This window comes from Coniophora puteana (assembly GCF_000271625.1).
Source record: "Coniophora puteana RWD-64-598 SS2 unplaced genomic scaffold CONPUscaffold_8, whole genome shotgun sequence".
Taxonomy (NCBI): Eukaryota; Fungi; Basidiomycota; class Agaricomycetes; order Boletales; family Coniophoraceae; genus Coniophora; species Coniophora puteana.
Genome location: NW_006913060.1, coordinates 533,671 through 561,510, shown reverse-complemented (window position 1 = coordinate 561,510; position 27,840 = coordinate 533,671). Strand labels below are relative to the sequence as shown.

The following is a 27,840-nucleotide window of genomic DNA, read 5'->3' as shown; positions in this document are numbered from 1 at the left end:
GTGCTCACCGCTCGCTGACACTTCAGAGCAACTTCAAAGGACATCCAATTCGACTTTAGATGCTATTGAGACATGGGCCGTGATTTCCGCTCTATGAAGGTGGTTTATCTGGCTCTTCTAGTCCTTCGAGCCGTATTCGCTCTGAAAGGGACAGGGTACATACATCCGGATGAGTATATGCAGAATGGCGAGATCACGACGGGTAAGCTCTGCAGATCTCAAATAAAGCTTAAACTAAAGGGGTCTTAAGGTGACTTTCTGGGTCTCCATGTCTTGCGTACATGGGAGTGGGATCACTCGTTCCCCGTACGCTCCATTGTGCCTCTTTTGATCACTACTGGCGCCCCTCTCTGGCTGGTCAAGCAGTGTTCAAACAGTGAGTCCTCAATGTTCTTTGGTTTGAGGTCCAGACAGCCTTATTAGATAAGGTTCACATGATACTACTTCTATTGAACCTCAGCACATATTTTATATCCATCGCTTGGTATATCTCGTTCTTTCCTACGTCTTAGGTGAGTCCAAGACTAGCCTAGCCTTTCAGGTTCTCAAGTAAGTAGATTATTGCGTTTACCACCTCGTACCCGGAAGGAGCTCTCGATGGGCCGCCCTTGTTCTTCTAGCTTCGTCTCATGTCGTGCTGACCTTCCAAGTCCGACCATTTTCCAACTCGGTGGAGGCGGTCTTGCTTGCCCTTTCTCTGCTAGTGCTGAGACGACTGCTTGATACATTCGATGCCAAGGTGAGCAGCATCCATCGGAGATCATGGAACTATCTGAACGTTCAAATGTATCAAGGTCATCAAAGACCTAGCTATCTTAGGGTCGTTCTGTGTCGCTGGAACGTTCGTCAGGCCAACCTTTCCGGCGTTCGTATTGCCTATCGCAGCCCAAGCTCTGTCACATACCTACCGCGTCATCTCGTCTGCTCGGCCCTCGCCCAGTTTGCTTAAAGTCTCCATTTATCTCTCATGTCTACCTACGTTGGCTAGTCTTGCGACACTTGTGCTGTTCGTAGCCGCGGACACAGCGTATTTCGAAGGCGACTTGACTTCTCCCGTCTTAACACCCTTCAACTTTTTACAGTATAACCTCGATCCTGATAATCTTGCTGACCATGGGCTGCATCCTCGATGGCTGCATCTTGCCGTTAACCTGCCAATGATCATTGGCCCAGGCATGTTCTACCTCCTTGTTCGGACGTTGACGCAGGTTCTTCCGTCTGCGTGGACCCACAACCAGCAAGGGACGAAAAGTGCCAATGGTCCTTTCGAGCAAAGTAAGTGTAGCTATCTGTACACACACCAAGCTAACTTCTCGCCAGCTCTATGCTTTGTGATCGTCACATCCTTGGGCGTTTTGTCCATGCAACCCCATCAAGAGACGCGATTCTTGGTTCCCCTGCTTGTACCCATAGTGGTACTCTTGGCTAAGTCAAGGCGCCTTGAAAACTTGGAGAAACAATTCTGGGCAAGCCTTCTGTATGATGTCATACCTAGTAGTTATTCTAACTACGATTCTTTGCTAGACCATCTGGCTGATATTCAATGCTGCGGTGGCAGTCCTCTTCGGATTTTTGCATCAGGGGGGTGTTGTACCATCATTGATGTATTTACATGGCGAGCTTGCCTCGTCCCCTACGACCAACATAACTATCGCATATTGGAAGACGTACATGCCTCCTCGGCATCTCCTCGGGCTCACCGAACAAGGTACAATAAAGTCACACACTTCAGTCACTCTTCGCCACTGACTTCCATCCCTAAATGTGTAGAACGCATAGTTCGCTCGCTGAACGTTTTTGACATGGCTGGGACATCTAAAGAAGACCTTCTGTACACCGTCATTGCCGAGGCGCACGAGGACATATACCTTGTGACCCCACTCGCGATGCATGCTACACTACCGGAAGTGGCTGCCAGCTGTCTGGCCCTCCAGCAACGCATATATCCTCACCTAGATTTGGACCATATCCCGGAGAGCATTGAAGCTGGATGGCCCGATGGTCTCAGTTTGGGTGCATTTACTGCTGAGCGTGTATGCCTCCAATCGGCTTTAGAAGCAACACCTATACCGGAGGATACCACTCCACCCTCGTAGAGTAGGAGCATGCTGTGGAGTGCGCGAATCTCTCTCTCTCAAGGTAGTCAAACTCTTCTGATGTAGCGCGCAAAGCTGCCGAGAAACGGCCATTTTCCATCCTGCATCCACTACTGCGGATGGGGCCCCGGACTGGCTCCGGATCTGCTTAGAGGAGTACCTTGTGATGTTCAGCGTATGCTCAGTCGTCATCATGTGTACCACTTTTAGCATGAGGGTTATTGACATTGATCATTCAATAAAAATACATCTTGGCTACTACGGTAACAGCTCACACTTCGGCCGCAATTCGAGGTCGTCCTTTGGATCAAAGAGACTCTTTATGCTTCCTTCATGGTCTTGGTCTAAGACGGCCAAGTCAGCTCTGACAGGTTATGCTTATGATTATCAATACGTACGTCAGCATCACGGACAATGGGAGATGTGGTAGGTGGGGAAGTGGAGACGGCAGGTGAAGTACGCGCAATGGCAGACAAATCGACGTCTGTATCACAACGGAAATCAGCATCTCGATCTGCACATACAGAATATTTCGTGCCGAACAAACCTTGGCCTTTGAGGATGTTCTTCCTGAACTTCCTTGCGGTTTCGCGCTCCTCTTCTGTGAACGAGCCATCCTTGCGCTGCAGATCAGGCTTCTCAGGAGCTATGAGAAACGCAAAAGTCAGATCATGAGGTCACCATGACCATGCAATTGATGCCGGATCATGAGACTGATGCTCGTGAACGCTCAACTAACCTTCAGGCTTGACGCCGGTGGCGTTCTCAAAGTCGCGCTGCTCGTCCTCGTAGCCAGCGGTCTCAAGGTATTGTTCATCGGCGAGGCTGCCCCAGTTGTGCTGGCCGCTACCATTCTTGCGCATCGACTTGTCCAGACCCGACTTGGACTCGGAGCGATCCCTGACGAGGGCGCGGGGGTTGGCAGCGCGCTCGGTGCGGGTCATGGCTCTGGGGTCTGTGTGATGAGCTGCAAGAGCAGAAGATGAAGAGGCTGTGAAATTTGGGGTTCTAGATACGGGGACAAATCGATGAGATGGGGGTGTTTGAGGAGAAGGGGCGGGGCGGGTATGACTCTTTATATCGTTGTGAAATGGTCTGGAAGTGGCGTCGACCCCGCTCGCGTGACACCGTTTCCTGAGCACAACCTTGGCACAACCTTCGAACCTTCCACCGCGTTCGTCCCCTCAATCATCCTGAACCCAGACCCGCCCGACCTTTCACTTCTCGCAATTTACGTACTTCCCCCGTCAACAAGCAGGAAAGTTTATCAGGGTCTACAAGTCTTGTTTTTTGTGCACATCCCCATGAAATGAACGTCAACCCCTGTCGCGCCAATGCGGGGTAACGTGCGAACTTAATTTGTCATGTGGCTGTGCCTATGACCGCACCCTCCTTGCTCTCGTCCAGTCGTCACGAGATGAGCAGCTCAATCCACGGCCTCGTATCTGCACAACTACGTCCAACGGAGAAGCTCACAGCGTTGGTAGAGGCGGTCTACACCCTCGCGCCCGCCTTGGATGGTAACTCCGATAATCAACGCGCGTCGCAGGGCAATCTAGCACGGGTGGTCGCCGTTGTGACCCACACAGATGCATCAACAAACGTGGAGGAAGGCTGGTGAGTGAACCTTACTTTAGCTCTTGTCACACGACTTGCAGTATTATGCTGCGGCTTGCTGCGTCGCTGTCGCCTCTTCACGGGTACGGGGACACGTTCGACTAGTCACCGTGCAGTTCACGTGCATACCATGAGGGTCCTTACGCGTCTCATCCCAGTATCCTCATCCTGAGAGCCAAGCCTCAAGGTTCCGATAAGGCTGTCTTGGACATAGTGCGAGCATATCCATTTAAGCCTCTCCTTTCAATCAATGTCGCGCAAGCCAGAAGGCCCACGTTGAACTTGGACTCGGCCGCGCAGATTGACCAGTCCAGATCAGGTGTGTGCCATTGAAGATGGAATAGCTTGAGTTAACGCGGTCACATTGTGTAAGAGTTCACACTCGTAATCAAACCTGATGGCGATTCGTCTCTTCCTGTCACACTAAGGACTCGTGATATCACCAGCCTGCAGGCAGTCGTCTCCGAATGCCGTCGTCTCAGGCAATTGCAACGTTTGTGAAGTTCTCTGCTTCCCAGGCTAAGTTTGACAGGGTATTTTGTTATCCTATCTAGAGGATGTGAAGACGAATAGCACCTTCACATGGCTCTCCGCCTATACATCCATGCAGAACTCCCTGACATGTATGACCGTTCCTCGCGGCGTGACTTTGTGTTGACGTCCTGCAGCACTGCTGCGGCCTGCTGATCTGCGGATCCTGAATGAGCCCCTAAGCTCCCGGCTGTCGTCAGCGACGGCTGGTATGTCAAGTGATGATATAGCCGACATCGACATCGTCCGGCAGCACTGGATTCATGACCAGGTCTTGAGCGACAAAGATGATTCAGACTACAATTTGAGGTAGATGAACACTTGATATGGATGGACTTCCTTGCAACGTAACGCTCAACCGTGTTCAGGATTCGCGTTGGCACATTTAATGTCAACGGCCAGCTTCCCTCGCAAGATCTATCCGAATGGGTGCAAAGCCATCCAGGAAAGCTTCCTCCGCTCCACCCCGTGTCCCCTCTGCACTTCCGGGAGCTGGATGACTACAGTAGGTCAACGGCCGCTCCCTTTCATATTGCACTTATACTTTATTACGTACACGTCAGTGTCGTCCACGAGCTCACCGAGTGCTCCTTCTAGAGGGTTGATCAACTCGGACCGCACGCGCGTAGGAAGCGAGTCTGCCCCTTATGCTGACCCGGACCTGATCGTGGTTGGCTTCCAAGAGCTCGACTTATCGACGGGGGCGTTGGTATATGCTGCGAATAACGCCTTAGAGCAGCAGTGGGTCACTGCGATTCTTGCTGGCCTCGGAGAGAAGGCAGAACAGTATGAAAAGGTAATGGTGTCCGACTTCGAATAGTATGAAAGGTCTGACGGATGCAATAACCAGCTAGGTTCTAAGCAGCTCGTAGGTATGCTGATCATAGCTTTCGTGAAGAAATCGGTCAAGCGATGCTTCAGCGACTTCAGCCTCACCGCTGCTGGTGCGGGTTTTCTTGGTGTTGCGGTATATTCACTCTTGATTTCTATATATGAATAAGTTACTGACAGTATTGTCAGGGCAACAAAGGCGCGGTTGGGATCCGTCTCAAGTTCTCTCCACCAACGAAAGATGCTTCAGCAGGCGAAACGAAGCCCGTCGTCCTGACCTTCGTAAACGCACATTTAGCCGCATTTGACGAGATGGCCGAAAAGCGGAACTACGACTTCCGGGAACTCGAGAAGCGTCTCCAATTCGATGATCCTGTGGCGGCGGTTCCCGACTTCGAGACCATGCCACGAACACCATGGAAGATATACGATTCCGACGCCCTGTTTTGGATGGTACGAGTACACGCGGTCGTCTTTGTCTTCATTTCGTTAACTCAGAGTAGGGAGGTGAATGCGTCGAGTGGCGTTAGTGCTAGGGATCTCACTAACCTTTGTATAATCGTTTCGTTGCAAGATCTGAACTACAGGTTAGACCTCCCGGATAGCGAGATACGGGAGCTACTGAACATGGAACTGCCCAATGACAACAACTTAGACAAGCTATTGGAGTACGATCAGGTATGTCGGCCTCGTAAAGCACTATCATCACCCAGCTGAGATCTCTTTATAGCTTAAGAACGCGATTAAAGCCGGTTCTGCATTCGTCGGCTTCAGAGAACACGACATCACGCATTTGCCGTCAGTCGAGAATGGATGGGACTTATTCATTAGTTACTGAATCATTGTCGCAGCTCATATCGGTTCTCGTCGGGTATCCTCAAGGATAGGCTTGGATATGACATAAAGTCTGTGCTTCACTTCTTCCATTATGCATTTGTTAACCGTCCAAATCAGGCGCAAACCCGCTTGGACTGACCGCATCCTGCACATGGCAAGCCCTTATCTCAAGGTACAGCAGCTCTCGTACCTCAGCCACCCTCAAGTTACCTTCAGCGACCACCGCCCTGTGTCCGCTGAGTTCTCGCTTGACGTTCCCGTACGGAACAAGGATCGGGCAGAAGACATGGCGCGTCGGCTGCAGAGGGAGATGTGGGGCTTCGAGGAGAGCGGTAAGATTCCGAAGATCAGTCTGGGGGAGACGACGTCTTTGGACTTCGGAAAGGTTTTGTGAGTTTTGACTATAATACTGTTCTAGTTTGAGCGTGGACTGACGGCAGGATTTCTGGAAGCTATCGTCAGCCGATACGGAAGTGCTTTGAGATTCGGAATGTTGGGGAGGTAAAAGGTGTTCTCACTCTGGCCGGTATGAGTCCCTAATATTTTGTGGCAGATACCATGTGTCTTCCGATTCGTGCCAATGGATATCGGTCAGCCGACGTGTAAGTACTTAAGTAATCATCCCTACTCAAGGAAACCGCTCACCATGACCAGGTCCAGAGTGGCTTCAGATCAGTACACAAGCAGTTCGTAATTCTCCTGATGACTCTCCTCTCATCGCTCAATCTTGATTCATAGGGTCTCTTGTGTCCGGGAGAAACTACGAACGTGGAGCTGACAGCCTGGGTTGACAACGGCATTGCCGCGAAGCTCAACCTTGGGCCGAAACCAATCGACTGCACGCTCATTCTACACACTGCTATTGGCAAGGATCATTTCATCCCTGTCAGCGCAGAGTATCGTGCGTCAGCTTAATCCTGACTTACTCGTTTGAGGATTCACCCCTTCATCATGCTATTATCTTAGAGTATACCTGTTTCGCAAACAAACTTTCTCGGCTCACAAGACTCCCTGCGTCGATACGGTCCCTCGAGAAACCAGATGCTGTCATCTCAGGAAACCCGTTCAACGCGCCGAGAGAGTTCATACGGCTCATTAACTGGATGATGTCCAATGTCAAAGATGTCGTGCGTACGAATCTCGTTCTCATGCCACCGGTGAATGCTTACGCTGGGACCGGACATTCCAACAGAATCTGTTGATGACGCACGAGGTGAATGAGGAGCTGGCAACGTCCATCCAAGAGGTGACCATGTTCGCTCTCCTTGGCATGTCATGGTCCTGCCCTAATGTTGCTGTTTAGAGTCTCGACACGGGGGACGCATTTCCCGAGGCAAACTCGGACGAGATGAAGCAGCAGCTCGCAGGCGCATTTGGAGTGACACTACTCCGGTTCCTCGGCGCGCTTCCCGAGCCCGTTGTGCCCCCCGAGTTGCATACACGGTTGACAGGGGCTACCAATAGGGACGAGGCATTTGAAGTGAGAGTCTCTGAATTTTCAAATTTATGGTAGCAGAGCGGTGGTTGACATCAATGCTCTGAAGGCACTCGAAGAGTTCCCGCCGGATTCGGTCAACGTGAGCTTCTTTCGGCATGCACCTTGCCTCATCAGTATTGACAGGGTCATGGCAGGTGTGGATATCCCTCACGGCCTTCCTGCATTATGCAGTTCAGCAGGCAGTCAGCACAGCGGAAGAGGAAAACTCGGAAAAGAGGGAGGCACCGTCGGAGGTGGTTGTTGCCAACAATCTAGGTGAGTGGAACTTTTGGCACTTCCTCTCTAGCTCACTGACGTCTGGGTTCACGTCCAGCCCTGGTTTATGCCCCCATAATCATGCGCGATGATCCGGATAACAAGCAGGGAAGGATTACACCGTTGCAGAAGAGGGATTTCTTGCTTCATTTCATTAGCTGAGTATTTGGAAGTCTTGATCGTGGACCGCCTCACGCATATACACGGATATCTGATTAAATACCCTTGATCACCCCGAGCGACATGTAGAGCACTCTCAAACCATTTACAGAGACCGCCTCTAAGGCCAGCCTCCCCTTGTTGGTACCCTTGAATATACAACTAGTCTTCTACTCCGGTTCCGTATGCTATCTACAATCCATGCACGTCCCCATTTACCCATTTATGCAAAAAGCTTCTTGTACGCCGCCTTTTCCTTGTCCTTCTTCTCCTTCCTCCGCTGCCGGATCTTGGAAAGCTCGTTCGTGATGGCCTGGTCTTCGGGCACGAGCTTGCTCGCCTCCACGAGGTCGCGCTCCGCCTCGTTCTCTTCCTTGAGCGACGAGTGTGCGAGGCCGCGGCGGTACAGTGCTTTGGCTGTGGTGATAACGATAAACGTTGGAAGAAACGTGAATACGACGATCAAGCCTACCTTTGTCAGCATTGCTCAGCTGAATTCTCAGCGCACGCGTCGTGCTGTCGACGGCGACACGTGCGTTTGAGGCTGATGGTGGCTGGGCGCGCAGTGCAGCCAGAGCCGAGTTGAGCAAGAGCGGCGTCAGAAGCGCGTCGAACGATGCCTTCAGCTCAGGCCCCGACTCGTCCGGCATGACCGGGTGCACGTCAAGATAGCGCACCGATTCTGTTGTGCGAGAATGTCCATATCAGTAAGGGGTATGGACCAGCGAAGTAGGTGTCCATACTGAGGTACTTCTGGAGAGCCTCCTCCGCATTTCCCTCCTTGAACAGCTTGTTCCCAACTTCCCGCACGTCCTGCGCAACCTTAAGCGCGACCTGGGGGTCCTGCACGTCGCGATCGTCGTCCTCCGGGTAGTCCTCGTATGGGTCTTCGGCTCCCACGCTGGCGGAAGGGATCGCGAGGGACGGGTCGTCCGGGCTCAGCTGGCCACAGTCGGTAATCGTGATCGGGAACGTGGGCACGTCGCTGGCCGAGGTGGGGAAGTTCTCCATAGCGCGGACGACGGACTTGCCACGGACGACTTCGCCGAAGACGACGTGTTTGCCGTCGAGGTGCGGCGTCTGGGAAACAGTGATGAAGAACTGGGAGCCGTTGGTGTCCTTGCCTGCGTTTGCCTGGTTAAGCGCTGGTTTGTTAGCGATGGAGCAGCGGAGACGATAGGATTGGGCGACGCGCCATGGAGAGAAGGAATGGACGCGTGTGGTTCACGAGGAAGGCTTCATCCTCGAACTTCTCGCCGTAGATCGACTCGCCCCCAGTCCCTAGAAGAAGACACGGGTTAGCTGGTTAACATGAGAGTGCTTCAAAAGTATGCATACCATTGCCTGCGGTGAAATCACCTCCCTGGCACATGAACCTGGGGTAATACACGATCAACGTCAGCTCGCGCCCTCCCTCTTGCAGATCGACACGAGCTCACCCTTTGATGACGCGATGGAATCCCGAGCCCTTGTAATGCAGAGGCCTTCCTGACTTTCCGGTGCCCTTCTCGCCCGTGCATAGTGCCCCTGTTGCGCGAAATCTTGGCGTAAGTCCGTCTGCCAGAGAGCGATCTGGGGAAGTTACGCACGGAAGTTCTCAGCGGTCTTGGGGACGAGATCGTTGTAGATAGAGAAGATGATACGGCCGACTTCCTTGTCGCCGATGGAGATATCAAAGAAGGTCAAGGGGCGGTTGGCAGCGTCGCCGGTGGTTCCGGTGCTCGGCTCTCCAGACATGATGACAAGTTTATCAACGGGAGTTTTTAGAATCTGATATAGGACGCGTTTTAGACGCGGATCTTCGGCAGAGGACGAGGGTGAGGAGGATTAGCGCGTCGAGGGGAGATTCAGAGAGTGCAGAGGAGAAAGGAAAAAGAGATGGTGTGCGATCTAAGCGAGCGCACACACGAAAACGCTCTTCGGCTGTTCTCTTGGTCCGCAAATGGTCTTACCGGGATTAGACGCAAAAGGCAGGCTTTGTAGAAATTGCTAGAAAACTCACACCGTCAATCTGATGACGAGCTTGCCCATTAGCTGACTCGGATGCTGCCAGTCAATGTCATTGCATCTGAACAAGGAGAGTGACTTGGATGATGGAGATCGACTTCAAGGCTCGGTGTTATGTTCTCTGAACGGACTCATTGTGATCACCAGACCCTTGAGGTTGTCACTTGAATGACAGATTCAAAACTCAAAAGGCAGATTGCCATGCGATTCATGCAGTGTGGAGAATCTAGATTCCTCGAGCATTTGGATGCTTGACGCAGTTGAGATAAAACATTGGGTAAAGCATATGCATGGTCCATGTCACCGTAATCACCGAACTTTAAAGCACGAAGGCTTTCAAGTACACTCTACAACATCTGCCAGCTGAGTCTGCGGAACTGCCTCTGGGTATGCACGTCTCTTCAAGCGAACCATGGTCGCTTGTTCGAACGCGTACGCGTACCCCAGAAGCTTTGACTCGCTCCACGCCGTTCCTAGAAACGCGATTCCATACGGGTATCCTGGTCCGTCCTGGTACAGAGGCTTGGGTTCCTCTGGGGCATATGGGGTATCGTTTGGCATAAAACCCAAGGGTACTGTGCACCGAACAGTTAGTTGCCAGCATAGAATCCGGCTTCCCGAACCCATACCGGAGATAACGGGGTATCCTGCTATGGCAGCTGGCTTCGACGCGTTTGCTGAGGTATACTCGTCAGAGACACATAAAATTAAAGAGAATGAACCGTACCATCTTTAGGGAGTATGAGTGCATCAAGGTTGTATTTCTCAAGCGCAGCGTCGATGCCTTGATTCCGACCAAGCTCAAGATCTTTCTTAAGTGCCTCATGGTATGCTTCGTCGATGGTGCTGGCCTCCGACGTGACGAATCTAGTGCGTTTGAGTATAAGTAGCAGTCCATATCCGAGTCATGAATTATGAGGGCGACATACTGAGACTGATCATCGTAGTGAGGTGAAATAAGCTCGATGTCTGCGTGTGCTTTGTTCCACTCGATCAGGTCGGCGAGTGTATGAACATCCGTCGGAACCTCCTCGAGCTCAGCGAGGTATTTGTTGACATCCGCCTAGGTTTCGTTCAGCGCAATTAAGCTCACGGGTGATTAGAGAAGCTGATAGGTTGTCAACCATACCTTGAGGTCGCATGTCATAACATAATTCTCTGCCTTTGATACCCTCATCTCGTCGGTAGACGGTAGATCTGCGTTGTCCACTACCTCTGCGCCCAGCTGGCGGAACAAATCCAGAGCCCTCTCAAACTCTTCGTACATCGGCTTGCGTTTCGGATCGAATAACTTTCGTGGAACACCCAACCGTGCTCCCTTGAGCGCGTCAGGACGCAGAGCAGCAGAATAGTCTGGAATGTTTTCGGGCTGTTCAAGCGTCGCTGCATCCCGAGTGTCGCGACCTGCTATAGCTGACAGGATGAGGGACGCATCCATAACAGTCCGACACATAGGTCCCGCAGTGTCTTGGTTCGAAGATATGGGAATCACTGCAAACGCACAAGATCAGATCCGAGATCAACATTCTTCCCAGCAACCCCGTCCCATAGTAAGCTCAGACGGACCTCCAGCACGCGAAACAAGCCCCACAGTCGGCTTCACGCCCACCACATTATTCCTGCTACTCGGACTCACGATCGACCCATCCGTCTCCGTGCCCAGCGCGCCTGCGCACAGGCCGACCGCGACGGCCGTCGCGCTGCCCGAGCTCGAGCCACTCGGGTCGCCCTTGCCCGAGGGGTCGTACGGGCAGTGCGCCTGCCCGCCGCGTCCCGAGAACCCAGACGGCACGATCCCGCGGAAGTTGGCCCACTCGGAGAGGTTCGACTTACCGAGGAAGAGCGCGCCGGCAGCGCGTAGGAGGTGTGCGGCGTGTGCGTCGCGCGGGACGACGGAGCCGACGAGGGCATGCGAGCCAGCGGTGGTGTTCATGCCTGTATGATGGCGATCGCGGGCGAGAATAAGGGGCGAGAAAGGTTAAATAGGACGTGATCTGTCAATGTCTTTAGTGAACGCAGTAATGGAAGACGAACCTTCCTCGTGCAGAGTAGCGATGTTATCCTTCAGCAGCATTGGTATGCCATGCAATGGCCCACGCGGGCCTTTGACCCTCCGCTCCTCATCGAGCGCCTTAGCCTGCTCGAGCACAGGCGGGTTCGTCTCGATTACAGCACGCAGCGTAGCACCTTTGAGGTTCACCTCCTCGATCCGCGCGAGATACGCCTACCAAGGGGAAACAAGGTTAACTTCGGCTTATCTTATCTCAAAAAACAAGGAGTCGTTTCGCAAACTTGACGGAATAAAAGATACAGGGATATCAGGGAACGTTCGACGTACCTTGACAAGGTCCACGCTCGTAAAGAGTCCCTGGCCGAGGCCATTCTGGAGCTCCGAGATCGACGCCTCGTACAAGTCCGGAAACGTTGCGGCGTTCTCGGATCCGGTCATCGCACCTCCTAGTAGACCCTTATGAAAATGATGTCTGCTTCTAGCTGCAGTCCCGGAGTTCTACTAGTTTGTCGATAGTAGTAGGACGTCAATCGTCGGATCTACGCAAAGCGCGCTGCACGGCGATACTAGTTAGTATCCCGGAATTTAGCTGATCCATGGAGCTTATCGTCAATAGATCATCATTTGGCACTTACATCGTAATTTCAAGCTGCGAGGCTTCAATGAATAATCCCCGGTACCGGTGCTGTGCTATGGTTATGCACGGAATGAACAGCCCGTTTTCTCGGTTCCCTGGTATACACGTCGTCGGAAAGTCCTCGCCGGCGCAGGCAGCGGTGCCAGCAAGACGTCACTATCAGCGAGGCAGTGAAGAGCAAGGTCTGTGCACTGTGCACACCGGTCGGTGAACCAAGTCCGTCGTATCTAGACAGGCCTGCCACCGTGCCCTGGAGATAAGTTGTATCACTGTATAATCATTCGCGATAAGCTGTGAACGGAACGGAGCCAAACCACATGCATGCGCTCACCCGTGGTGCCGTGTACGCTGGCCCGGCCATGTTCATCCGGGATCACGATTCACGGAACGAGACCAGGAGCTACTAGAATAGCTGTACGGAGCCACCGCCAACAACCTCCGCTCCGAAAAGCCTAGTATCCGAGTTTCAGGCTTGTCGTCGGAAATAACAGCATGCCTGCTGGCAAGTGGTGACCTCGATTATAATAGACGTCGCGTTCCTCGTCGAGGGTCCAAGATAACGCTGAGTATTTGCAAAGCGCGGTGAAGTTCGTGAGAGATGCATGTCAAGCCAGAAAGAGCCAAACCCCAGTGTTTTGCGAATTAGTCACACCCTTGCAAGACCGTCGCAACGACAAGAGCTCGCACACACGGCGTAAGCGAGAGTTTAGTTTGAAAGTTTCATTGGTATTGGTATTTTCCAACCACCCCAATCTCATACCCACACCTCCACCACAACGCATCGTAGCGTAGCAACTGTCATTGCTGTCACTGCCCCCTATCCATCCACGAAGTTTCGAAGTAGAAGTATGCAAGAAACGTGATTAGCTGGGTATATGAAAAGAACGAAAGAAAAGAAAAGGTGTCCACAGGAAAGAGGAATCGACTAAAACGACGTCGTAATAGAACTAGAGCTAGAACTCGAATTCGAACAAATTCAAAAACACATTTCGTAGGTAATCAAATCAAGCCATATAAAAATAGGTCCAAAGAGAACAAAGGCGAATAGACTAGTTCGCGGTGTGTAGGAGAAACAAAAGGTCCAACACTGAAACGTGGGTAACGGGCGAGTGATGCGAGGTGCGAGTGCGATGATGCCATGGGAGAAATGATGTCGATCGATAGCACGGTCCAGGAATAAGCGACACGAAACACTGCAAAAACGACAGGTTGGAGATCTAGGGAATGGGGTGCTTGCTGGAGCTTTGCTGGTGGGACCGTGGGGGCTACGATACGAACTGGCATGATGTGCATGGAGCGGCCACTTGGGAGCCTTGCGACCAAAGGGGTCTTGGATCCGCTGCGGTACGATGGCGTAGCTTCGCGAAGCCGGCGAAACTAGGTGAGGGCGTGGTAGTCTGCCTTGAAGGGGGCTGGAGGCATATGTGGCTGCAGCACATACGTCAACATTTTATCCGACGCCACGTATGCACACACTCGTACTATGTACAAGGCTATACAATACGGTCCATACGGGTAAGGGGTAGTACGAAGGGCGGGGGAGCTGAACAGTCCTCGATTCATCACTGTCCTGAAGGTTCATAAGTTAATCCGAAGAGGTTTCCGTAGGTGGGAAGTGTTTGTCCGTTCATTTTGTCCGTGGGTTCAGTCCGTGAAACATGACGAGCACTACCGCGTTCCCGTGTCCCGAGTCCCAGACAAGGGCTGAATGGGCAGGCCTGAGAGCCCATCCTGGTGACTCGAGGAAAGGGGGTAGGGAGAAAGAGGTGCTGCGTCGGGTCGTATTACTTCCATTAGCCAACGTATGCACCCATGTGATGCGTGCCATGAGACAGCCAAGTGCAGGCATGCACGGACTAGCGCAATAGAATAGGTTATTCCGGGCTCGGGGTCGTGTCGGAGGGTGTATAGGCAAAGCAAGATCCCGAGTCGAGGGTGAGGGCGGCCAGGGGCAGGAGCGTGGCAATAATAAGTTATGTGTGGGTATGCGTAATTTGAGTTGTAGATGCTAATGCTGCGCAGGCCGAGTAGGGGTGACGCCAGGCGATGCCGAGGGCCGAGGGTGAGAGTGGCCCAACAGAGAGCGCCGCCTATGCAATCGAGTTAATGAGGCTTGAGGTAGGCTGTTGTGGGACGTGATTCCGGTTCGTAGAGGTCGATACGCGGCGTTGACGGTTAGGGTCCGGACGACGGAAAGTATGTCGCGACATGATGATCTTGGCGGCTGACAGAGGCATACGACTCTGGTAGATTGCAGCTTCTAGGAGAGGCGAAACCCGTTAAAAACTATGGGGTAACAGAGGTAGCATAGTATGACTCACGTGGTGTCCGGAACTGAGAACGGGAGGCACTGTGCTGCCAGTTTATTGGCAGCTCAGAGCCCGGCGAGACCATACCAACGCCAACTCCAGCCCCAACTACCGCGGGCTGCTTGATGTCGAGGGTAAGTTCGAAGGGAAGAACGCTCGGGAGGGAGGCGAGGTTAGGGAGCTTCCACTGGATAGGTACGGGCGACTGCTTGGCTTCGTTCTGGACGGTCGAGAGGCTGAGGCGCATAACAGCGAACAATATGCGGGCGACAACGAGCAGAAGAATGGAGGCAGCGCAGGAAACAAGAACAGCACGTATGCTGGGCGAGTCTGTAAGGACGAGGGCGACCATGGCTGGCATGTAACGAATAACCGGTTGCCGGACAGGCGAACGAATAGAAAGGGGGTTTGTCGAAGATGAAAGGACAAGAAGAAAGAGGACCGGTCAGCGTCGTGCGCTCGCGGTGCTTAAGGACACAGCGTCAGCAAGGGCACGCGAGCTGAGGATGAAGAAGAGGAGGAGGAGGAGGAGAAAGAGGAAGCTGTGCTAGGGACGGGGCAGCGCGACACTTGGAAACCAACGACCACGCCGCCCTTTATCACCGGAAACAGCCGGCGTTATTCCCATTCCCTCGTTTACGTCACGTCGCCTTCTCAAAAGGCAAGATCTCGCATCGCAAGTTCATAAAATTCATCTAACGCCCGAACCACCATTCTGGGTCAACCAAACCAATCCTCCGTGCAGCCCCCTCTTCCGTGCTCCACGCTCCTCAGGCCCTCACATGTACACAGCCGTTGTTAGTACAACTTGCCCACCCTGTTTCACTACCGCTGGACCTCCTTCCTCGACCTCTTGCAAAACAAATAACGACTTTGACAAATGTTTTGACAGACCCTCGTAACCGCTTCTAGACTTCTTAATTGCCAGCCTTTCAATCTCCGTTAGCCGCGATTTGTCCGCCAGTGCGAAATTTTCTCGGGTGCTGCGCAGCGGCTTCGCGAACAGTCGCGAACACTTCGCGAACTCGAACCCAATTTTCAGTTCGGAATCAGCTGACCACGCTGGCATCCCAGTAGCTCCACCATTCATCCCGTTCCGGCGGCTGTGAGCCCACCCTCCGTTCGACGCCTCTCAAGAGCGCTGGCAACACCTTTCACGATCGTCCGTGTTATCTCTCCCAACCTCTTCAGACGTGGCGGCGCTCAAGCGAGAGATATCGTCGCTATTATTGCTGATGAGCTGCAAAGAAATGATCATGCTTGAGAAAATCCCCGCGAAGCCAGCTCAGTTCGAAAATCTCAACATGCCGTAAACTCATTGATGACCGCGCCTCGGATAAAGATAACGAGACGTGATGTCATGAACATCGTTCCCAAGAGCTTGTTTCCGTATTTACGACAACATTGCAACGACATACCCACCAGATGGGAATTGTCGCCACTTGCATATGTCTGGCGTGGTACGCAATTCCGTGCGTCGGTGGGGCCCACCAGGAATACCACATTTCGAGGGGGTGTAGGTGGAGGCTGGTGGGGGCCGGCCGAAAAGATAGCGCACCAGGAACTTGGTGGCTGCGGTCCTGCCCAGCCAAACGTTTCTCGTCATTTTCTGTCTCGATTCGATAAGTTGACTGGCGTTGATATGCCTTATTCGTCGCTAATGTTGAGACGGGAACAAATCATCGCACGCGAAAAGATGATCAACAAGATCTAAAGACGCCAGATCACATCTTTCTTTGATCAAAAGTGGGTGCTGCGGACGCCTCAAATGGAAACGATATCGTGAGAAAAGAGGGGTTGCTGCGGCAGAAGGCCCCCGCAATTGGTGCAGCCCCTGTTTTGGCGGTGAACCAACCTTCTGAACGCGATTCGACTTTTGCTCCAAGGCGACCATGCCATTTCCATTCATATTCTCCTGACCAGCAGTAACGCGAACGAATGAACTTCCCCGCAACGACCCCTCAACCTGGAATGTCTTCCTCGTCGTGCACCCGAACACCTGTAGGCGCGAGCCAGCTACTCGTCGATAGCGACTTTCACACACGCAGCGGCACATGCGGCATCGAACGCCGGCCATCTTGCCCTCGTCATCGTGTCCGTCCCACCCACGTCACGCGCCCAAAAGGCCAAAGCCGACCCCAAGGTACGAGGTCTGTAGCGCGTTCCTGAGTGCTTTTAGCAGCACACTCCAATGGCTGACCCCCTTTGCTCGTCATAGGTGTCTGTGCACACGGCGATGCATGGGCCATCTTGCGACCCACGCCACGGTCGTCGCTGCTATTGCATGGGCCCCACAACGTGTCCCTGCGGGGAAGTGTGATATGTTCGGAACCGGCGCCGTGTACAATCTCATGAATGCGACGCGCTGAATTACGACAGCCTCCTCAACTTTATCTTAGCGGGCGCAGTGGAGTAACCTTGTCCTTTGCGAACACGATAATCTTGACGTTGAGGGTTATGATGGGCGATGAAAGATAGGAGGATCCGTGCGGGGTCAGAGCTGCTACGGGACGGGGCAAAGTAGAGGGTTCGAACGTGGAGAGATCACCACATGGGCATACATGAGGTGAGGCGTGTTTGCCTCTATGCCCAACACTCACACTTTCGTCCGTGACAGTGATAAAGTACAGTATACATAGTCCATCTAACGTTCGTCATTCTTCTTCCCTATCAGTTACCCTTCTCCGCCGCTTTGCGCTGCTCATACTGCTTGGCGACAGCTTCTAGCTTCCCCGTCTCGAACTGCTTGTGATACGTCTCTGCCTGGCCGATGGGGATCTCTGCTGCGCCGCTTCGCAGCCCGGCCATTGTCTTCTCGGTGAAGTCATCGAGCGGCATCCAAGTCTTGGATAATGCCTCCCTCTTGCCTTGATCTGTCGATGCCTATGTCAGTCCTGTCAACCATCAGACTCTGGGTGGAACGCTTACGATCGTGGAGCTCGGACTCGACAAGCCTGCACGAGGTTGCGATCAGTATGGACGGGACAGGGCCTATTCTCTGAGATGGCTTACGGGGGCAGAATCTCGACGACATGCACGTTCTTGTCTTTGAGGGCGACGTGTATGCTCTGGCAAAAGCTCCGAAGCGCGGCCTTGGAGGCGCAGTAGCATGGTACCCAGGGACCCGAGACGATGGAGAGAGAGGATGTGATGGCATAGATGAACGAGGGGCGGCCAGACGACTGCGTTCAGCCAGAGTCAGCAGGCGGGCTACGTGGGATACGCGCAGAGGGAATGCTCACGCTGAGCTGGATGAAGTGGGGGAGGAAGAAGGTGGTCATGTTCACGACGGAGGTGTAATTTGTGTTCAGCTCTTCCGCAATTTCTAGAGGCGTTCATTAGAAGATTGATCTTCAAGCTGGTTGCTGAGATGCACGGTACGCACTGTCGAGATCTACACTTTCGGGCTTCGTAAAATCGAACTCTTGCTGAACACCGCTGGCGAACATGACAGCGTCCAGCTGTGCGATGACAGGATCACGGATATTAAGAACTCGCCCCTCGCAAACTGAGCAAACGGTGATCATACCTCGGGGTACTGCTTGACCACCTCGTCAACTGACTTCTTGAGCGTCGCCCGATCGGCATTGACGTCGAACCGAACCGCCCGAAGGCGGTCGTCCTTGTTCTCCGCCTTGATTATCTCGTCAAGCCGCTGCTGCCGACGACCAGCGACAATCACAGTCGGCTTCGTCGGGAGCGCGAGGATGTTGAGCGCGAGCGCGCGGCCGATGCCGGCGGTCGAGCCGATGACGAGGATACACTTGACGTCGGTGATAGAGGGCATAGAGGTTATTGTTGAACCTTGTTGGAGATGCAGGAGAGTTCAGTAAGTGGAGGTTATGACGCTGCGAGAGAATACAATGAGGACGGGCCGCCGAGCGGGAGCGTTCTTTATATGTCTCAGGGGGGCTCCCGTGTCATCTTCAGGTTGAGCTTCGTGGGCAGTCGGGGAGTACACTGAGTATTCAGGAGACGGGCGATGACGTTAAGAAATGACGTCTTCAACGTCGAGTGCGGGTGGTCGATCGTAGCAGTTAGCTTGCCGCAGTCATTGCAAGGTTCTTATCTCACTAAGCTATGATATACACATTGCGGCATTCCTCATCCGGATATGACAGAATTCGAGTCTTCCCTCGCATTCCTTGCACATTTCCGAGATCACCTCTAGATCTATATATTGCAATCAATTTCTCCGGAACTCTGAAGTTGAGGCTTAATAACGATAACCTCGAGTTGGCCAAAGCCCCTACAGTCATGCATAGCGTAGGACAATGTAATCATTTAAAAGCGGCTTGAGCCGACAAGTTATAGCAGACAGAGCTTGGTTATTGGGTATGATTATCTTACGAAGTCCTGCAAGAAATGCAACGGTGATCACACTCAGACGATTCTGAAGCCGCCAACGAAGCGGCTCGGGTCTCTCTTCTGTAGATGAAAAGCCGCCCAGCGTTAAATCATGGTGAGATCGATAATGTAAAAGGAAGTTTACATACTGCAGGCGCAGGAAGTGGAGGCTAGTCAGGATAGCAAGCGAAATAAAATGGTATTCATTTCGCAAGGTTTTTAGAGTATATTCAGAAAATTTCACTCACTAACGGCGCCTCATTTACGACGTGCGAGGGAGCATCTTGACTAGACGGAAGGAGTGGCTGCGAGGATGCCTCGAATTCCTCGTATGGTGGCAGCTCGGGACCGGAAGAACGTACGGGAGAGTAAATTTGAGGGTTACCCGACATTTGAGTGTTGGAACTGGAAGAAGCAGTGAGGGATTGGCTTGGAGGGGCTGACTCGGTGGTAGCCTGGGGCTGATCACGTAGCCAGGGTGGAACGCTGGAATGATGCAGTCGCGATGGCTCTGCTGGTGTCTGATGGGAAACGCTCGTACGGGGTTGCTGTGGTGGAAGTCGGTTTGAACAGTTGTTGGCCATAGGGCGAGCAGGCGGGCCATGCCACACCGCGGTAGAGGGCCTAGGGCGGGAGGCGTTGGCCGATGAACGTCGTACACATCGAATTAGCATTGAGACGATGGCGAGTACAATGATGCCTAGGAAATCTGAGCTGCCATGGTGTGACAGGGCGATGGTATTCTTACCAACTATGATGCCAATGACAATGCGAAAGGGAACGGGTAGGCTGTTTATGTCCGGGATTGAGGGAGTTTGAGCGTATGCGAGCGATGATTGGGAGATGAGGAGAACAGCAGTCACAAAAGCCATCTTAATGAAGGACGGGGGCGAGGCCGGACGAAGGAAAGATTGCTGGAAACCCGCGTGAAGCGAAAACAGTGAATTGCGGGGAGACAGGAAGATGTTACGGGAAAGGGCCGTCCAAGATTTAAGGTGGGGATGCAGAGCAGAGAAAGTCAAGAAGGCTTGAAGCGACTCCACGGCACCTAGCGTAAGCTCAAGTACGCATTGTCCAGGATAGCAAGGGGAACATATCGAGGAAATAGAGATATTATCGTGGATTGATCCTGAAAAGACGGAAACAGGTCTTAAAATGGGAGTTCAAGAGACGAAAGCAACAACAGCTCAGGCTGAGATTGAGATCACGATCAGGAGCTTGCATGTAGCGTTGTGGCATTAGAGCTCCATGTGCAGGATGCCGGCGACTTGAAATAAGCCTCCAATTCGCTCCTGGTGCCAACAAGCGATTTAATATTGCAAACCGCAAATTGACCGGCCGCGTCGGAGGCGCGAGAATGTCGAGGAAGAGGGAGCGACTTCGGCGATGGTATGATAGTGTACCGAGTACATTCGTTCCCGTTATGGTCTGGTGGAAGGTCCATGATACGAGCATTCAGCAAATCCAAGATATGACGCTACGAGAGGGATTGAGCTTAGTACTATTCTTCGGGCCTGCAGTGTCTACGGAATGTGCGGAATCATGCTTGACGTTGTCGAGTTGACCATGATAACCAGTACGAAGGCGGCAAAGCGAGACGCAACCAAGACGCGACTTTCCTGGACAGATATTGTATCAAGTAGTAACATAAGCATTGCAACATTCCATATTTAGGTATGTTACAACGGAACTCTCGCGTTCTCGCCGCGCGCCTGCCCCAGTTTATCACTACTTACATTCATCGACCATGACGAAGCACAGCAAGAACAACACAGCGTCATCTGTCTTCTCGTATGCAGAGAAACAGAAAACCGAGTATGGGAGCAAGCGGGTACGTCAACGCAACCTTGCGGTGGTGCGACTGTGCGCCGTATCCCACACCTCAGCTCACACCTTGTAATGTACCTGCAAACTAGCAACGTCTCGGAAATGAATCAATGCGTAACTTTGACGCCTGTGCACTCTGCCTCCAACGTGCGCGCGAGCCCGTAGCGTGCAACGAGGGCCATCTCTTCTGCAAGGAGTGCGTGTACACTGACCTGTGTGAGTAGCACCTTCCCCACCTAATTCGGTATTATTGAACAAGCCAGTGACACAGAAGAACGACATCAAAAAGCAGAAGGCTAGATTAGAGAAGCTCAAGCAGGAGGCGGAGGAAGAGAAGGAACGGGCAAAGGAGGAGGCAAGGGAGCGTGTGCTGCAGGATTTTGAGAAGCGGCAGCTTGGACTTGGTACGGGTGGTACTTCGAAAGGTGCGACGCCTTCAGGTGCGGATAAAGAAGGCGGAGAGTGTGAGTCGACTGTTCATCATCTTCATTTACAATAATGTGGTCAAACCAACGTTCGACTCTGCTTAGCTCGGGGTCTCAAGCGGAAGCTCGACTTCGGTACCTCGACGGTCGAGACGCTCACGCGGGAGGCCGAGGAGGCAGCCCTACGACAGATAGAGAAAGAGCAAGCTGAGGCTCTCAAACACAAACTCCCTGACTTCTGGCTGCCGTCGTTGACGCCAACGTACTCCTCGAACGGGGCACCTAGCTCACTCAAGGACGTGAAGCTCCAAACAACCTGCCGAGGAGGCAACCCACCACACCCATTAGCGTATGCCCTTTCCCACTTCCTTCACGTATTCAAGTACGCTGAATGTTCGCTGACAGGCTCAAAGCGCTATTCCCCGTGAAGTTCTCCGCGCTGACCAATGGCTCAGTCAAGTCACCAGACGCCACTCCATCCGAAAACGGGAAGGCGAGGCTAGATGAAGAGCAGTTCATATGCACGTCGTGCAAAAGCAATTTGACTAATCATAAAACGATGTTTGGTGAGTGCACCTTACGTCTCCTTGCCTTGAACATCGCTGATCCTGAACTGTGTGTGGTTAGTAATGAAGCCGTGTTCACATGTCGTTTGCAAAACGTGTACGGATTCGCTGGTGCGACCGGCAAAGCAGTGTATTGTCTGTGATATTGTATTGAAGGATAAGGATATCATCGGCCTTAAGCGAGAAGGTAAGCTCATCCGCATTATAAGCCGTGACTGGCTTATCATTCATATATCATCAACGACTCTCCAGGAACCGGGTTTGCTGGTGGAGGAATTGCAGAAACATCGACAAAGGGCGTCGCGTTCCAGGGCTAATGGCACCAGCATGTTGCGAAAGGTTCTCTATTCTCATGTTGGAGCCACAAGTCTTCACGTGCATCCTTGGGCGTTCGCTTGGACTTTCCGCTGCTCATATGACCAATACATTCTTCATTTGCCTTATTCTTGACCTGCATCATCTCTCGCGATACCCGTAGACTTCGACGCGTGACGGCAAGATTTACGTATGATGCTGCTCCCGGCCCGCCAGACCGCCAGGTAGGTATAGGCCAAGGGAGTAAGAAGGGCGACCGTCTACATTTCTTTGGGGCCCCCATTGTCAGTGCACCAGTGATGCTCGCCGCGCTAGCTTTGATACTGGCAGCCGCCTCGGTGGTCTGTGCTACGAATAACACCACGTCCAATTCTACAGGCATCAAGCTTCAGAACGGATTCGAGCGCGTTTATATCCAGGTAGGCCTCGCCCACCTCCCAAACCAAACTCCGTTCTCTAACTTTGCTCATTTGCGATAGCCTTATGGTAACAACGGCATCCGGGTTCGCGCGAGCTTAATGCGCGACCCGACGGGTCACAAACTCTCCGCTTTCCTTGATCCACCCCTCGAAGGACCTGGAGGCGGTCAAGGCCTCGCCTATGACCAGGTCGTTGGATATCAAGGTAATGGCACACTCCAGAACGGCAACATCGTCGCACAAGTCTCTCTCGGCGTCATCTCCTTCTACCGCGCCGAGACGAACGGCTCCATGACCCTGCTGACGCAAGAGTACACGGACGACAAGGCGCTCTACTCGCGATACTACGTGCAGGAGTACAAGAGCCCGAGCTTCGAGGCTGAGTTCTCGTTCACGAGCGACTTGGACGAGCAAATCTATGGGATGGGTCAGCAGGCGTGTTGTCGGGATGCGTCGGTCAATAAGAAGGGACAGAGTATTGATTTGATCAACTTCAATTCGTTTGTGCCGATTCCGGTGTATATGTCGAACAAAGCGGGTCGGGCTGCGTTGGGGTTCGAACATATGCGCTTACCTGCCATGTGTACAGGGATACTTGCAGTTCTTCAACATGCCGAGTCAAGGGAGGATGGGTGCGCTAGACATGACATTGTACTTGTCGCCCAGAGTTTAGCTCCTATCGGACTCGATTCATCTCGAGCGAAGCCACAGTTGTCGATTATTGGATGTAAGCGGGTCCCTCCCAGTGAACGAGACGTTGTCTTACCGGTTCTCGTATCGTAGCACCACAGCCGAACCCGGCGACTACGATACCTTGCAAGAACAATACACAGGTGTCACAGGTAAGTGAAGCAGTTACTGGCACTGCATCGAAGACAGCCAACATCATGGTCAGGGCGTCAACCAATGCCGCCAGACTATATCTTCGGTTACCAACAGTCAAAAATGAGATATTGGAACCAGACCCAAGTTATGGACCTGGCGCAAGAATTTCATGATAGAGAGGTCAATGTTTCATTGATCGTTGTCGGTTAGTCTAGACTTTTGGGTGGTCGGCAGAATGCTGATGAGACACCTTCCAGACTTTTTCAACTGGAAGTATCAAGGCGATTGTTAAGCTTTACGACCTGAATTTATGAAACACCCCTTGAAATACGCAGGTCGTTCGATCCCGAGTATTGGCCTGACCCGGCAGCCATGGCGGCCTTCGTGAAGAACATGACTGGTGCTGAGATGATGGTATCTCTTTGGCCTAGCGTCGAAGACCTTTCTGCCAACTATATCACACTCCAAGAGCAAGGCTTGCTGGCAGCCACTCGGGACGGCACCGGCATAGTGGACATGTTTCCAGACGTCTACACACGGCTGTACGACTCGACTAATCCTGCATCGAGGGAGTTCTTGTGTAAGTTGTGTGTTGCTGCCTCTGGGACAAAGTTCTCGCGGAGCTCATTGTCTTCCCAGGGAAACGTCTCAATGAGAGCTACTACGCTAATGGCATCCATAACTTCTGGATCGACCAAGCCGACGGTGGATCCGTAGGTGAACCTTGGGAGAACAGTGCGTTTTGACTCTGAACATTCTCGTGCTCTGTCACTAACAGATCATGGCATACAGTGGGATCGACAATGAAATACATCCCATATCCCCGCTCGTTCACTCAATATTTCGCCGGTACGCAGGAAGGCGCCGGGAAGATATACCCCTGGCTGCACCAGGCCGCCATCCAGGAAGGCTTCCAGAACCTAACTGGACAATCTCTGACGGAGACGTGCCCGCATATGTCACTCACACGCAGCACGTTCGCTGGCGGGCAACGCTACTGCTCGTACATGTGGAGCGGCGACACGCTCGCAGAGTTCCCCGTGCTCACGCAGCAAATCACTGGCGCAGTCTCTGCTGCAGCTGCAGGTATATCCAGCTGGACACTTGATATTGGTGGGTTTACAGGGCTAGATATTGACGCTGACTGGGTGCGTTATTCACTTTCTCATGCGTGCAAAAACATGCTAATACCTGTCTCAGGGGAAGGAGCTCTACGTACGGTGGTTTGGCATGGCTGTGCTCCTTCCATACGTACGTCAACTAACTTGTACCATTTTTCTTATCGTCTAATCACTCCGATCATAACATGACAGACACGTACTCACGGGTAAGTGAAGAACCTTCTTGGATACTCGCTGACATTCAATGTCGATCAGTGACCGGATTTGCAACCTTACTTCTCCCGCCGAGCCTTACTCTGCTAATAATTGCCCCAACGAAGTTCGTTGCACTCTTCTGACGTATGCTTGATGATAAATAATGACATATGCCCGCAGCCTTGGTCATACGGCGAAGACAACTTCGTTATCCTGAAGAAGGTAAAACAACCCTTCACTACGCTGATTCGTTTTTCTAATTTCCGTGCACTATGTTCTAGTACATCAATCAGCGCTACGAGCTGGTTCCCTACGTCAAAGCCCTCTTCCAACACCTACATGAATCCGGCAAGAGTATCATGCGTGCGCTCTACTACGACTTCTCCTCTGATCCTTTCGTCGTCCAAGCCACCGGCGTCAATAACCCACTTGTCGTGGAACAGTATATGTTCGGTAAGCCAGTTTCCCAGTTCAATTACAATCCGTGTGAGCTCAATGATATCGCTTCGGCTCACTGTAGGCCCTCGCATTCTCGTGGCCCCCGTGAGTGTGGAAAACGCGACGGAGAAAAGAGGTATACCTTCCGCGCCTCACACAGTCTATGATAGCCCAAAATTACTCATGGACGTACTGGTATGTCAAATCCAGGGCGCGAGGCATCAAATACTGAGCTGGTATACAGGCGGACAAACCAAGACTACGGACAATGCGGAAACACGGTGAACGTCAGCGCTCCGCTTGATGAAATCCCAGTGTTCTACCTGGGCAGTAAGGCTGACATTTTATCTGGAAACATCTGAGAGCATCAATTCTCGTTGATGATAAGCACTGCTGCGTATGCCTTCTTGCATATACTTAGCCTCTACGATACCAAGAATTTCATGCCCGTTCTCACTTGAAGCATGTGTGCGCATGCATAAAAGTGCCGCGACGGTATGCGTGGAGAGGAGTCATGTGCTTACGCGCGTCATATAAATACAACGCGTTTTTTGGAGTTCCCCTTCATTCCCTCGGGCTGTCGTCCGAGACTGGTGAGTTACTACCTACGACGTCGAGCTGCTGCGGACTGACATGAACGATATTCTTTTGCTCTTTAGCTGCGTTAATCATGATCGCTATCACCGAAGGCGAGATCGCCTTTGACGTGCCCAAGTCAGGCAAGGCCTGTAAGACGTGGTACAAGGTCTATGGCGACTTGTCAGACACCTCTCGTACACCGACCGTCATCTTGCATGGCGGACCGGGCGTCCCCCACTGGTATGTCGAGCCGATGGCAGAGATTGCCGAGCGGTACGGCCTCCCCGTCGTCATCTACGACCAACTTGGCTGTGGCTTATCTACCCACCTCCCCGAGAAGAATGGAGACACCGATTTCTGGACCGTTGAACTGTTCATTGACGAGCTCCACAACCTCCTTAATTTCTTCGGAATCCATGACAACTACAACGTCCTGGGGCATTCTTGGGGCGGGATGCTCGCCGCTTCTTTTGCTGTGCGCAAGCCGAAAGGCCTCAAGAAGCTCATCTTATCGTCTGCGCCAGCCAGCATGCCGGTGATGATAGAGATATGCAACGAGCTGAGGAAGACGCTTCCGCAGGATATCCAAGATACGCTGGACAAGCACGAGGCGGCTGGTACCACTGACAGCCCGGAATACAAAGCGGCTTGTGACGAATTTGACGCTCGTTTTGGATGCAGGTTGCAGCCAACTCCCGAACTTTTAGTGAGAGCATTGAAGAGCATGGAGGATGATCCGACCGTTTATCACACTATGTAAGTGCCTCCCCAAACATTGTAGTTAGCAATATATATTCTCCCGACCTTTTCCCTGTAGGAACGGACCTTCCGAGTTCCACGTCATCGGCTCACTGAAGAATTGGAGCGTAATCGACGAAATCCATAATATAGAGGTTCCCACCCTTCTCCTCAATGGTCGATACGACGAAGTCCAGGATAAAGCCATGGATCCTTTCTTCCTAAAAATTAAGCAGGTCAGATGGTTGCAGTTTTCTAACTCAGCGCACCTTGCACAGCTCGAGGAGACGGACAGATATTTGGAGGTTATAAGTCGTTTCCTACAGACTGAGGTTTAGATAGACTTGATCCACACACAACATGTAACAGTATTGAGAACCGTCAGTGGAATAAGAGCGGTAAACAACAACGAAGGCCGCATTTTGTCGTACCCCAACCACGGCTGTTGTGGATGAGATGCTCTGAGAATCTATCGCCCTAGTAATAGTTCTCTTATGGACTTCTGACCACCACCACAGCTCGTTTCTGCATAGCATAATGCCGGTGTGTTTAGTCAACCCTGAAACGTCCACAAAGGCTACTTTTGAAACCACTAGTCTAGCCGTTTATCTTTGTGAAGGTCGAGGCGTGAAGAAAATATCACCTCGGTCTTCAAATGTAACGTTGGTCATCTCCATTGTGGGGGGGAGCGCGAGAGGACGCTCAAATGGACGCAGGGAGCCCGAGCATCACAGATCCACATCATGACGTGACGGTACTAGAGGACGCTTGCAAGAGGCATGCCGCGTCGTAATATTAGTAGACTCAAAGTAGACTGTAAGAAACAAACAAACACTTATCATAAACATTCAACAACGGCTTATCACAAGTACTAACTCTGGCAATTTCTGGTAAATATATCTTCAATTCAGCTACCTACGAGCCACACAGCGTAAAGACGTGCATTACTTCCAGGCACAATGTGGGAAATTTTGGAAATATACGTAGATTATCGCAGCAATATTCCGGCTGAAATGTGCCAGGGCATATTGAAGGTTATTCATAGAATAGATATAATTATCCCATGGCATAATCGGCCCGTGTCGAGGTCGCGTATAGCGTGCGGGGACTTAGGCGCGTTTTGAGCTGTGTGCTCGAGCGCTCGCACTAGGGCACTGGCACGCAGCTGCCGCCGCTCACGCATACAACGGCGTCGCAATTGAAGCAATCCATACCTTTATCCTATATCTCGTTCGTCATGCCACGCCCATCGAAATC

The 27,840-nt window shown here is 52.3% G+C and overlaps 11 protein-coding genes across 11 annotated transcripts; 5 read left to right on the top strand and 6 right to left on the bottom strand.

Moving 5' to 3' along the window:
- The first annotated feature begins 10 nt into the window (after positions 1–10).
- On the top strand, positions 11–2,298 carry CONPUDRAFT_106235 (glycosyltransferase family 22 protein). Its single transcript, XM_007771813.1, has 8 exons — positions 11–202; positions 251–376; positions 429–512; positions 558–739; positions 795–1,275; positions 1,321–1,466; positions 1,525–1,708; positions 1,771–2,298. Exons 1-8 carry the CDS (start codon positions 73–75, stop codon positions 2,094–2,096), a joined length of 1,659 nt encoding a protein of 552 aa, XP_007770003.1. The 5' UTR covers positions 11–72; the 3' UTR covers positions 2,097–2,298.
- A 6-nt stretch (positions 2,299–2,304) lies between these two features.
- On the bottom strand, positions 2,305–3,140 carry CONPUDRAFT_137915 (uncharacterized protein). The gene is made up of 4 exons (XM_007771812.1): positions 2,836–3,140; positions 2,644–2,742; positions 2,495–2,580; positions 2,305–2,440 (listed from the first exon to the last, which is right to left on the bottom strand). Exons 1-4 carry the CDS (start codon positions 3,038–3,040, stop codon positions 2,417–2,419), a joined length of 414 nt encoding a protein of 137 aa, XP_007770002.1. The 5' UTR covers positions 3,041–3,140; the 3' UTR covers positions 2,305–2,416.
- Positions 3,141–3,474: 334 nt separating this feature from the next.
- CONPUDRAFT_144843 (DNase I-like protein) lies at positions 3,475–7,829 on the top strand (the record flags this gene model as incomplete). The annotated part of the gene is made up of 25 exons (XM_007771811.1): positions 3,475–3,713; positions 3,755–3,796; positions 3,872–4,032; positions 4,087–4,206; positions 4,268–4,336; positions 4,382–4,453; positions 4,475–4,553; positions 4,613–4,749; positions 4,808–5,040; positions 5,095–5,211; positions 5,256–5,528; positions 5,574–5,753; positions 5,806–5,873; positions 5,927–5,980; positions 6,030–6,302; positions 6,365–6,413; positions 6,466–6,514; positions 6,567–6,598; positions 6,651–6,813; positions 6,879–7,039; positions 7,105–7,158; positions 7,216–7,392; positions 7,457–7,489; positions 7,545–7,665; positions 7,724–7,829. The coding sequence occupies 25 exons, from the start codon at positions 3,475–3,477 to the stop codon at positions 7,825–7,827; spliced, it is 3,060 nt and encodes a 1,019-aa protein (XP_007770001.1).
- On the bottom strand, positions 7,816–9,677 carry CONPUDRAFT_125983 (40 kDa cyclophilin). Its single transcript, XM_007771810.1, has 7 exons — positions 9,414–9,677; positions 9,264–9,351; positions 9,163–9,200; positions 9,016–9,105; positions 8,568–8,969; positions 8,297–8,506; positions 7,816–8,241 (listed from the first exon to the last, which is right to left on the bottom strand). Exons 1-7 carry the CDS (start codon positions 9,559–9,561, stop codon positions 8,048–8,050), a joined length of 1,170 nt encoding a protein of 389 aa, XP_007770000.1. The 5' UTR covers positions 9,562–9,677; the 3' UTR covers positions 7,816–8,047.
- Positions 9,678–10,048: 371 nt separating this feature from the next.
- Positions 10,049–12,280, bottom strand: CONPUDRAFT_144842 (amidase signature enzyme; the record flags this gene model as incomplete). The annotated part of the gene is made up of 8 exons (XM_007771809.1): positions 10,049–10,406; positions 10,461–10,508; positions 10,559–10,698; positions 10,761–10,894; positions 10,961–11,322; positions 11,398–11,766; positions 11,866–12,055; positions 12,170–12,280. The coding sequence occupies 8 exons, from the start codon at positions 12,278–12,280 to the stop codon at positions 10,168–10,170; spliced, it is 1,593 nt and encodes a 530-aa protein (XP_007769999.1). The 3' UTR covers positions 10,049–10,167.
- Positions 12,281–13,128: 848 nt separating this feature from the next.
- CONPUDRAFT_166356 (uncharacterized protein) lies at positions 13,129–15,346 on the bottom strand. Its single transcript, XM_007771808.1, has 2 exons — positions 14,801–15,346; positions 13,129–14,739 (listed from the first exon to the last, which is right to left on the bottom strand). Exons 1-2 carry the CDS (start codon positions 15,147–15,149, stop codon positions 14,570–14,572), a joined length of 519 nt encoding a protein of 172 aa, XP_007769998.1. The 5' UTR covers positions 15,150–15,346; the 3' UTR covers positions 13,129–14,569.
- A 2,112-nt stretch (positions 15,347–17,458) lies between these two features.
- On the bottom strand, positions 17,459–18,575 carry CONPUDRAFT_58052 (NAD(P)-binding protein; the record flags this gene model as incomplete). The annotated part of the gene is made up of 6 exons (XM_007771538.1): positions 17,459–17,661; positions 17,717–17,742; positions 17,801–17,970; positions 18,031–18,113; positions 18,174–18,249; positions 18,318–18,575. 6 exons carry the CDS (start codon positions 18,573–18,575, stop codon positions 17,459–17,461), a joined length of 816 nt encoding a protein of 271 aa, XP_007769728.1.
- A 596-nt stretch (positions 18,576–19,171) lies between these two features.
- On the bottom strand, positions 19,172–20,007 carry CONPUDRAFT_155012 (uncharacterized protein; the record flags this gene model as incomplete). Its single annotated transcript, XM_007771807.1, has 4 exons — positions 19,172–19,216; positions 19,285–19,305; positions 19,384–19,835; positions 19,884–20,007. 4 exons carry the CDS (start codon positions 20,005–20,007, stop codon positions 19,172–19,174), a joined length of 642 nt encoding a protein of 213 aa, XP_007769997.1.
- Positions 20,008–20,882: 875 nt separating this feature from the next.
- CONPUDRAFT_125977 (uncharacterized protein) lies at positions 20,883–22,292 on the top strand (the record flags this gene model as incomplete). Its single annotated transcript, XM_007771806.1, has 7 exons — positions 20,883–20,966; positions 21,052–21,178; positions 21,226–21,426; positions 21,493–21,736; positions 21,793–21,953; positions 22,015–22,140; positions 22,206–22,292. The coding sequence occupies 7 exons, from the start codon at positions 20,883–20,885 to the stop codon at positions 22,268–22,270; spliced, it is 1,008 nt and encodes a 335-aa protein (XP_007769996.1). The 3' UTR covers positions 22,271–22,292.
- Positions 22,293–22,567: 275 nt separating this feature from the next.
- On the top strand, positions 22,568–25,628 carry CONPUDRAFT_90961 (glycoside hydrolase family 31 protein; the record flags this gene model as incomplete). The annotated part of the gene is made up of 17 exons (XM_007771805.1): positions 22,568–22,687; positions 22,748–23,221; positions 23,277–23,319; positions 23,354–23,414; positions 23,471–23,529; positions 23,583–23,717; positions 23,770–23,785; positions 23,848–24,092; positions 24,152–24,247; positions 24,305–24,660; positions 24,713–24,767; positions 24,826–24,829; positions 24,889–24,952; positions 25,009–25,050; positions 25,110–25,281; positions 25,401–25,461; positions 25,511–25,628. The coding sequence occupies 17 exons, from the start codon at positions 22,568–22,570 to the stop codon at positions 25,626–25,628; spliced, it is 2,121 nt and encodes a 706-aa protein (XP_007769995.1).
- A 308-nt stretch (positions 25,629–25,936) lies between these two features.
- On the top strand, positions 25,937–26,921 carry CONPUDRAFT_90960 (proline-specific peptidase; the record flags this gene model as incomplete). Its single annotated transcript, XM_007771804.1, has 2 exons — positions 25,937–26,601; positions 26,663–26,921. The coding sequence occupies 2 exons, from the start codon at positions 25,937–25,939 to the stop codon at positions 26,919–26,921; spliced, it is 924 nt and encodes a 307-aa protein (XP_007769994.1).
- Positions 26,922–27,840: the final 919 nt, after the last annotated feature.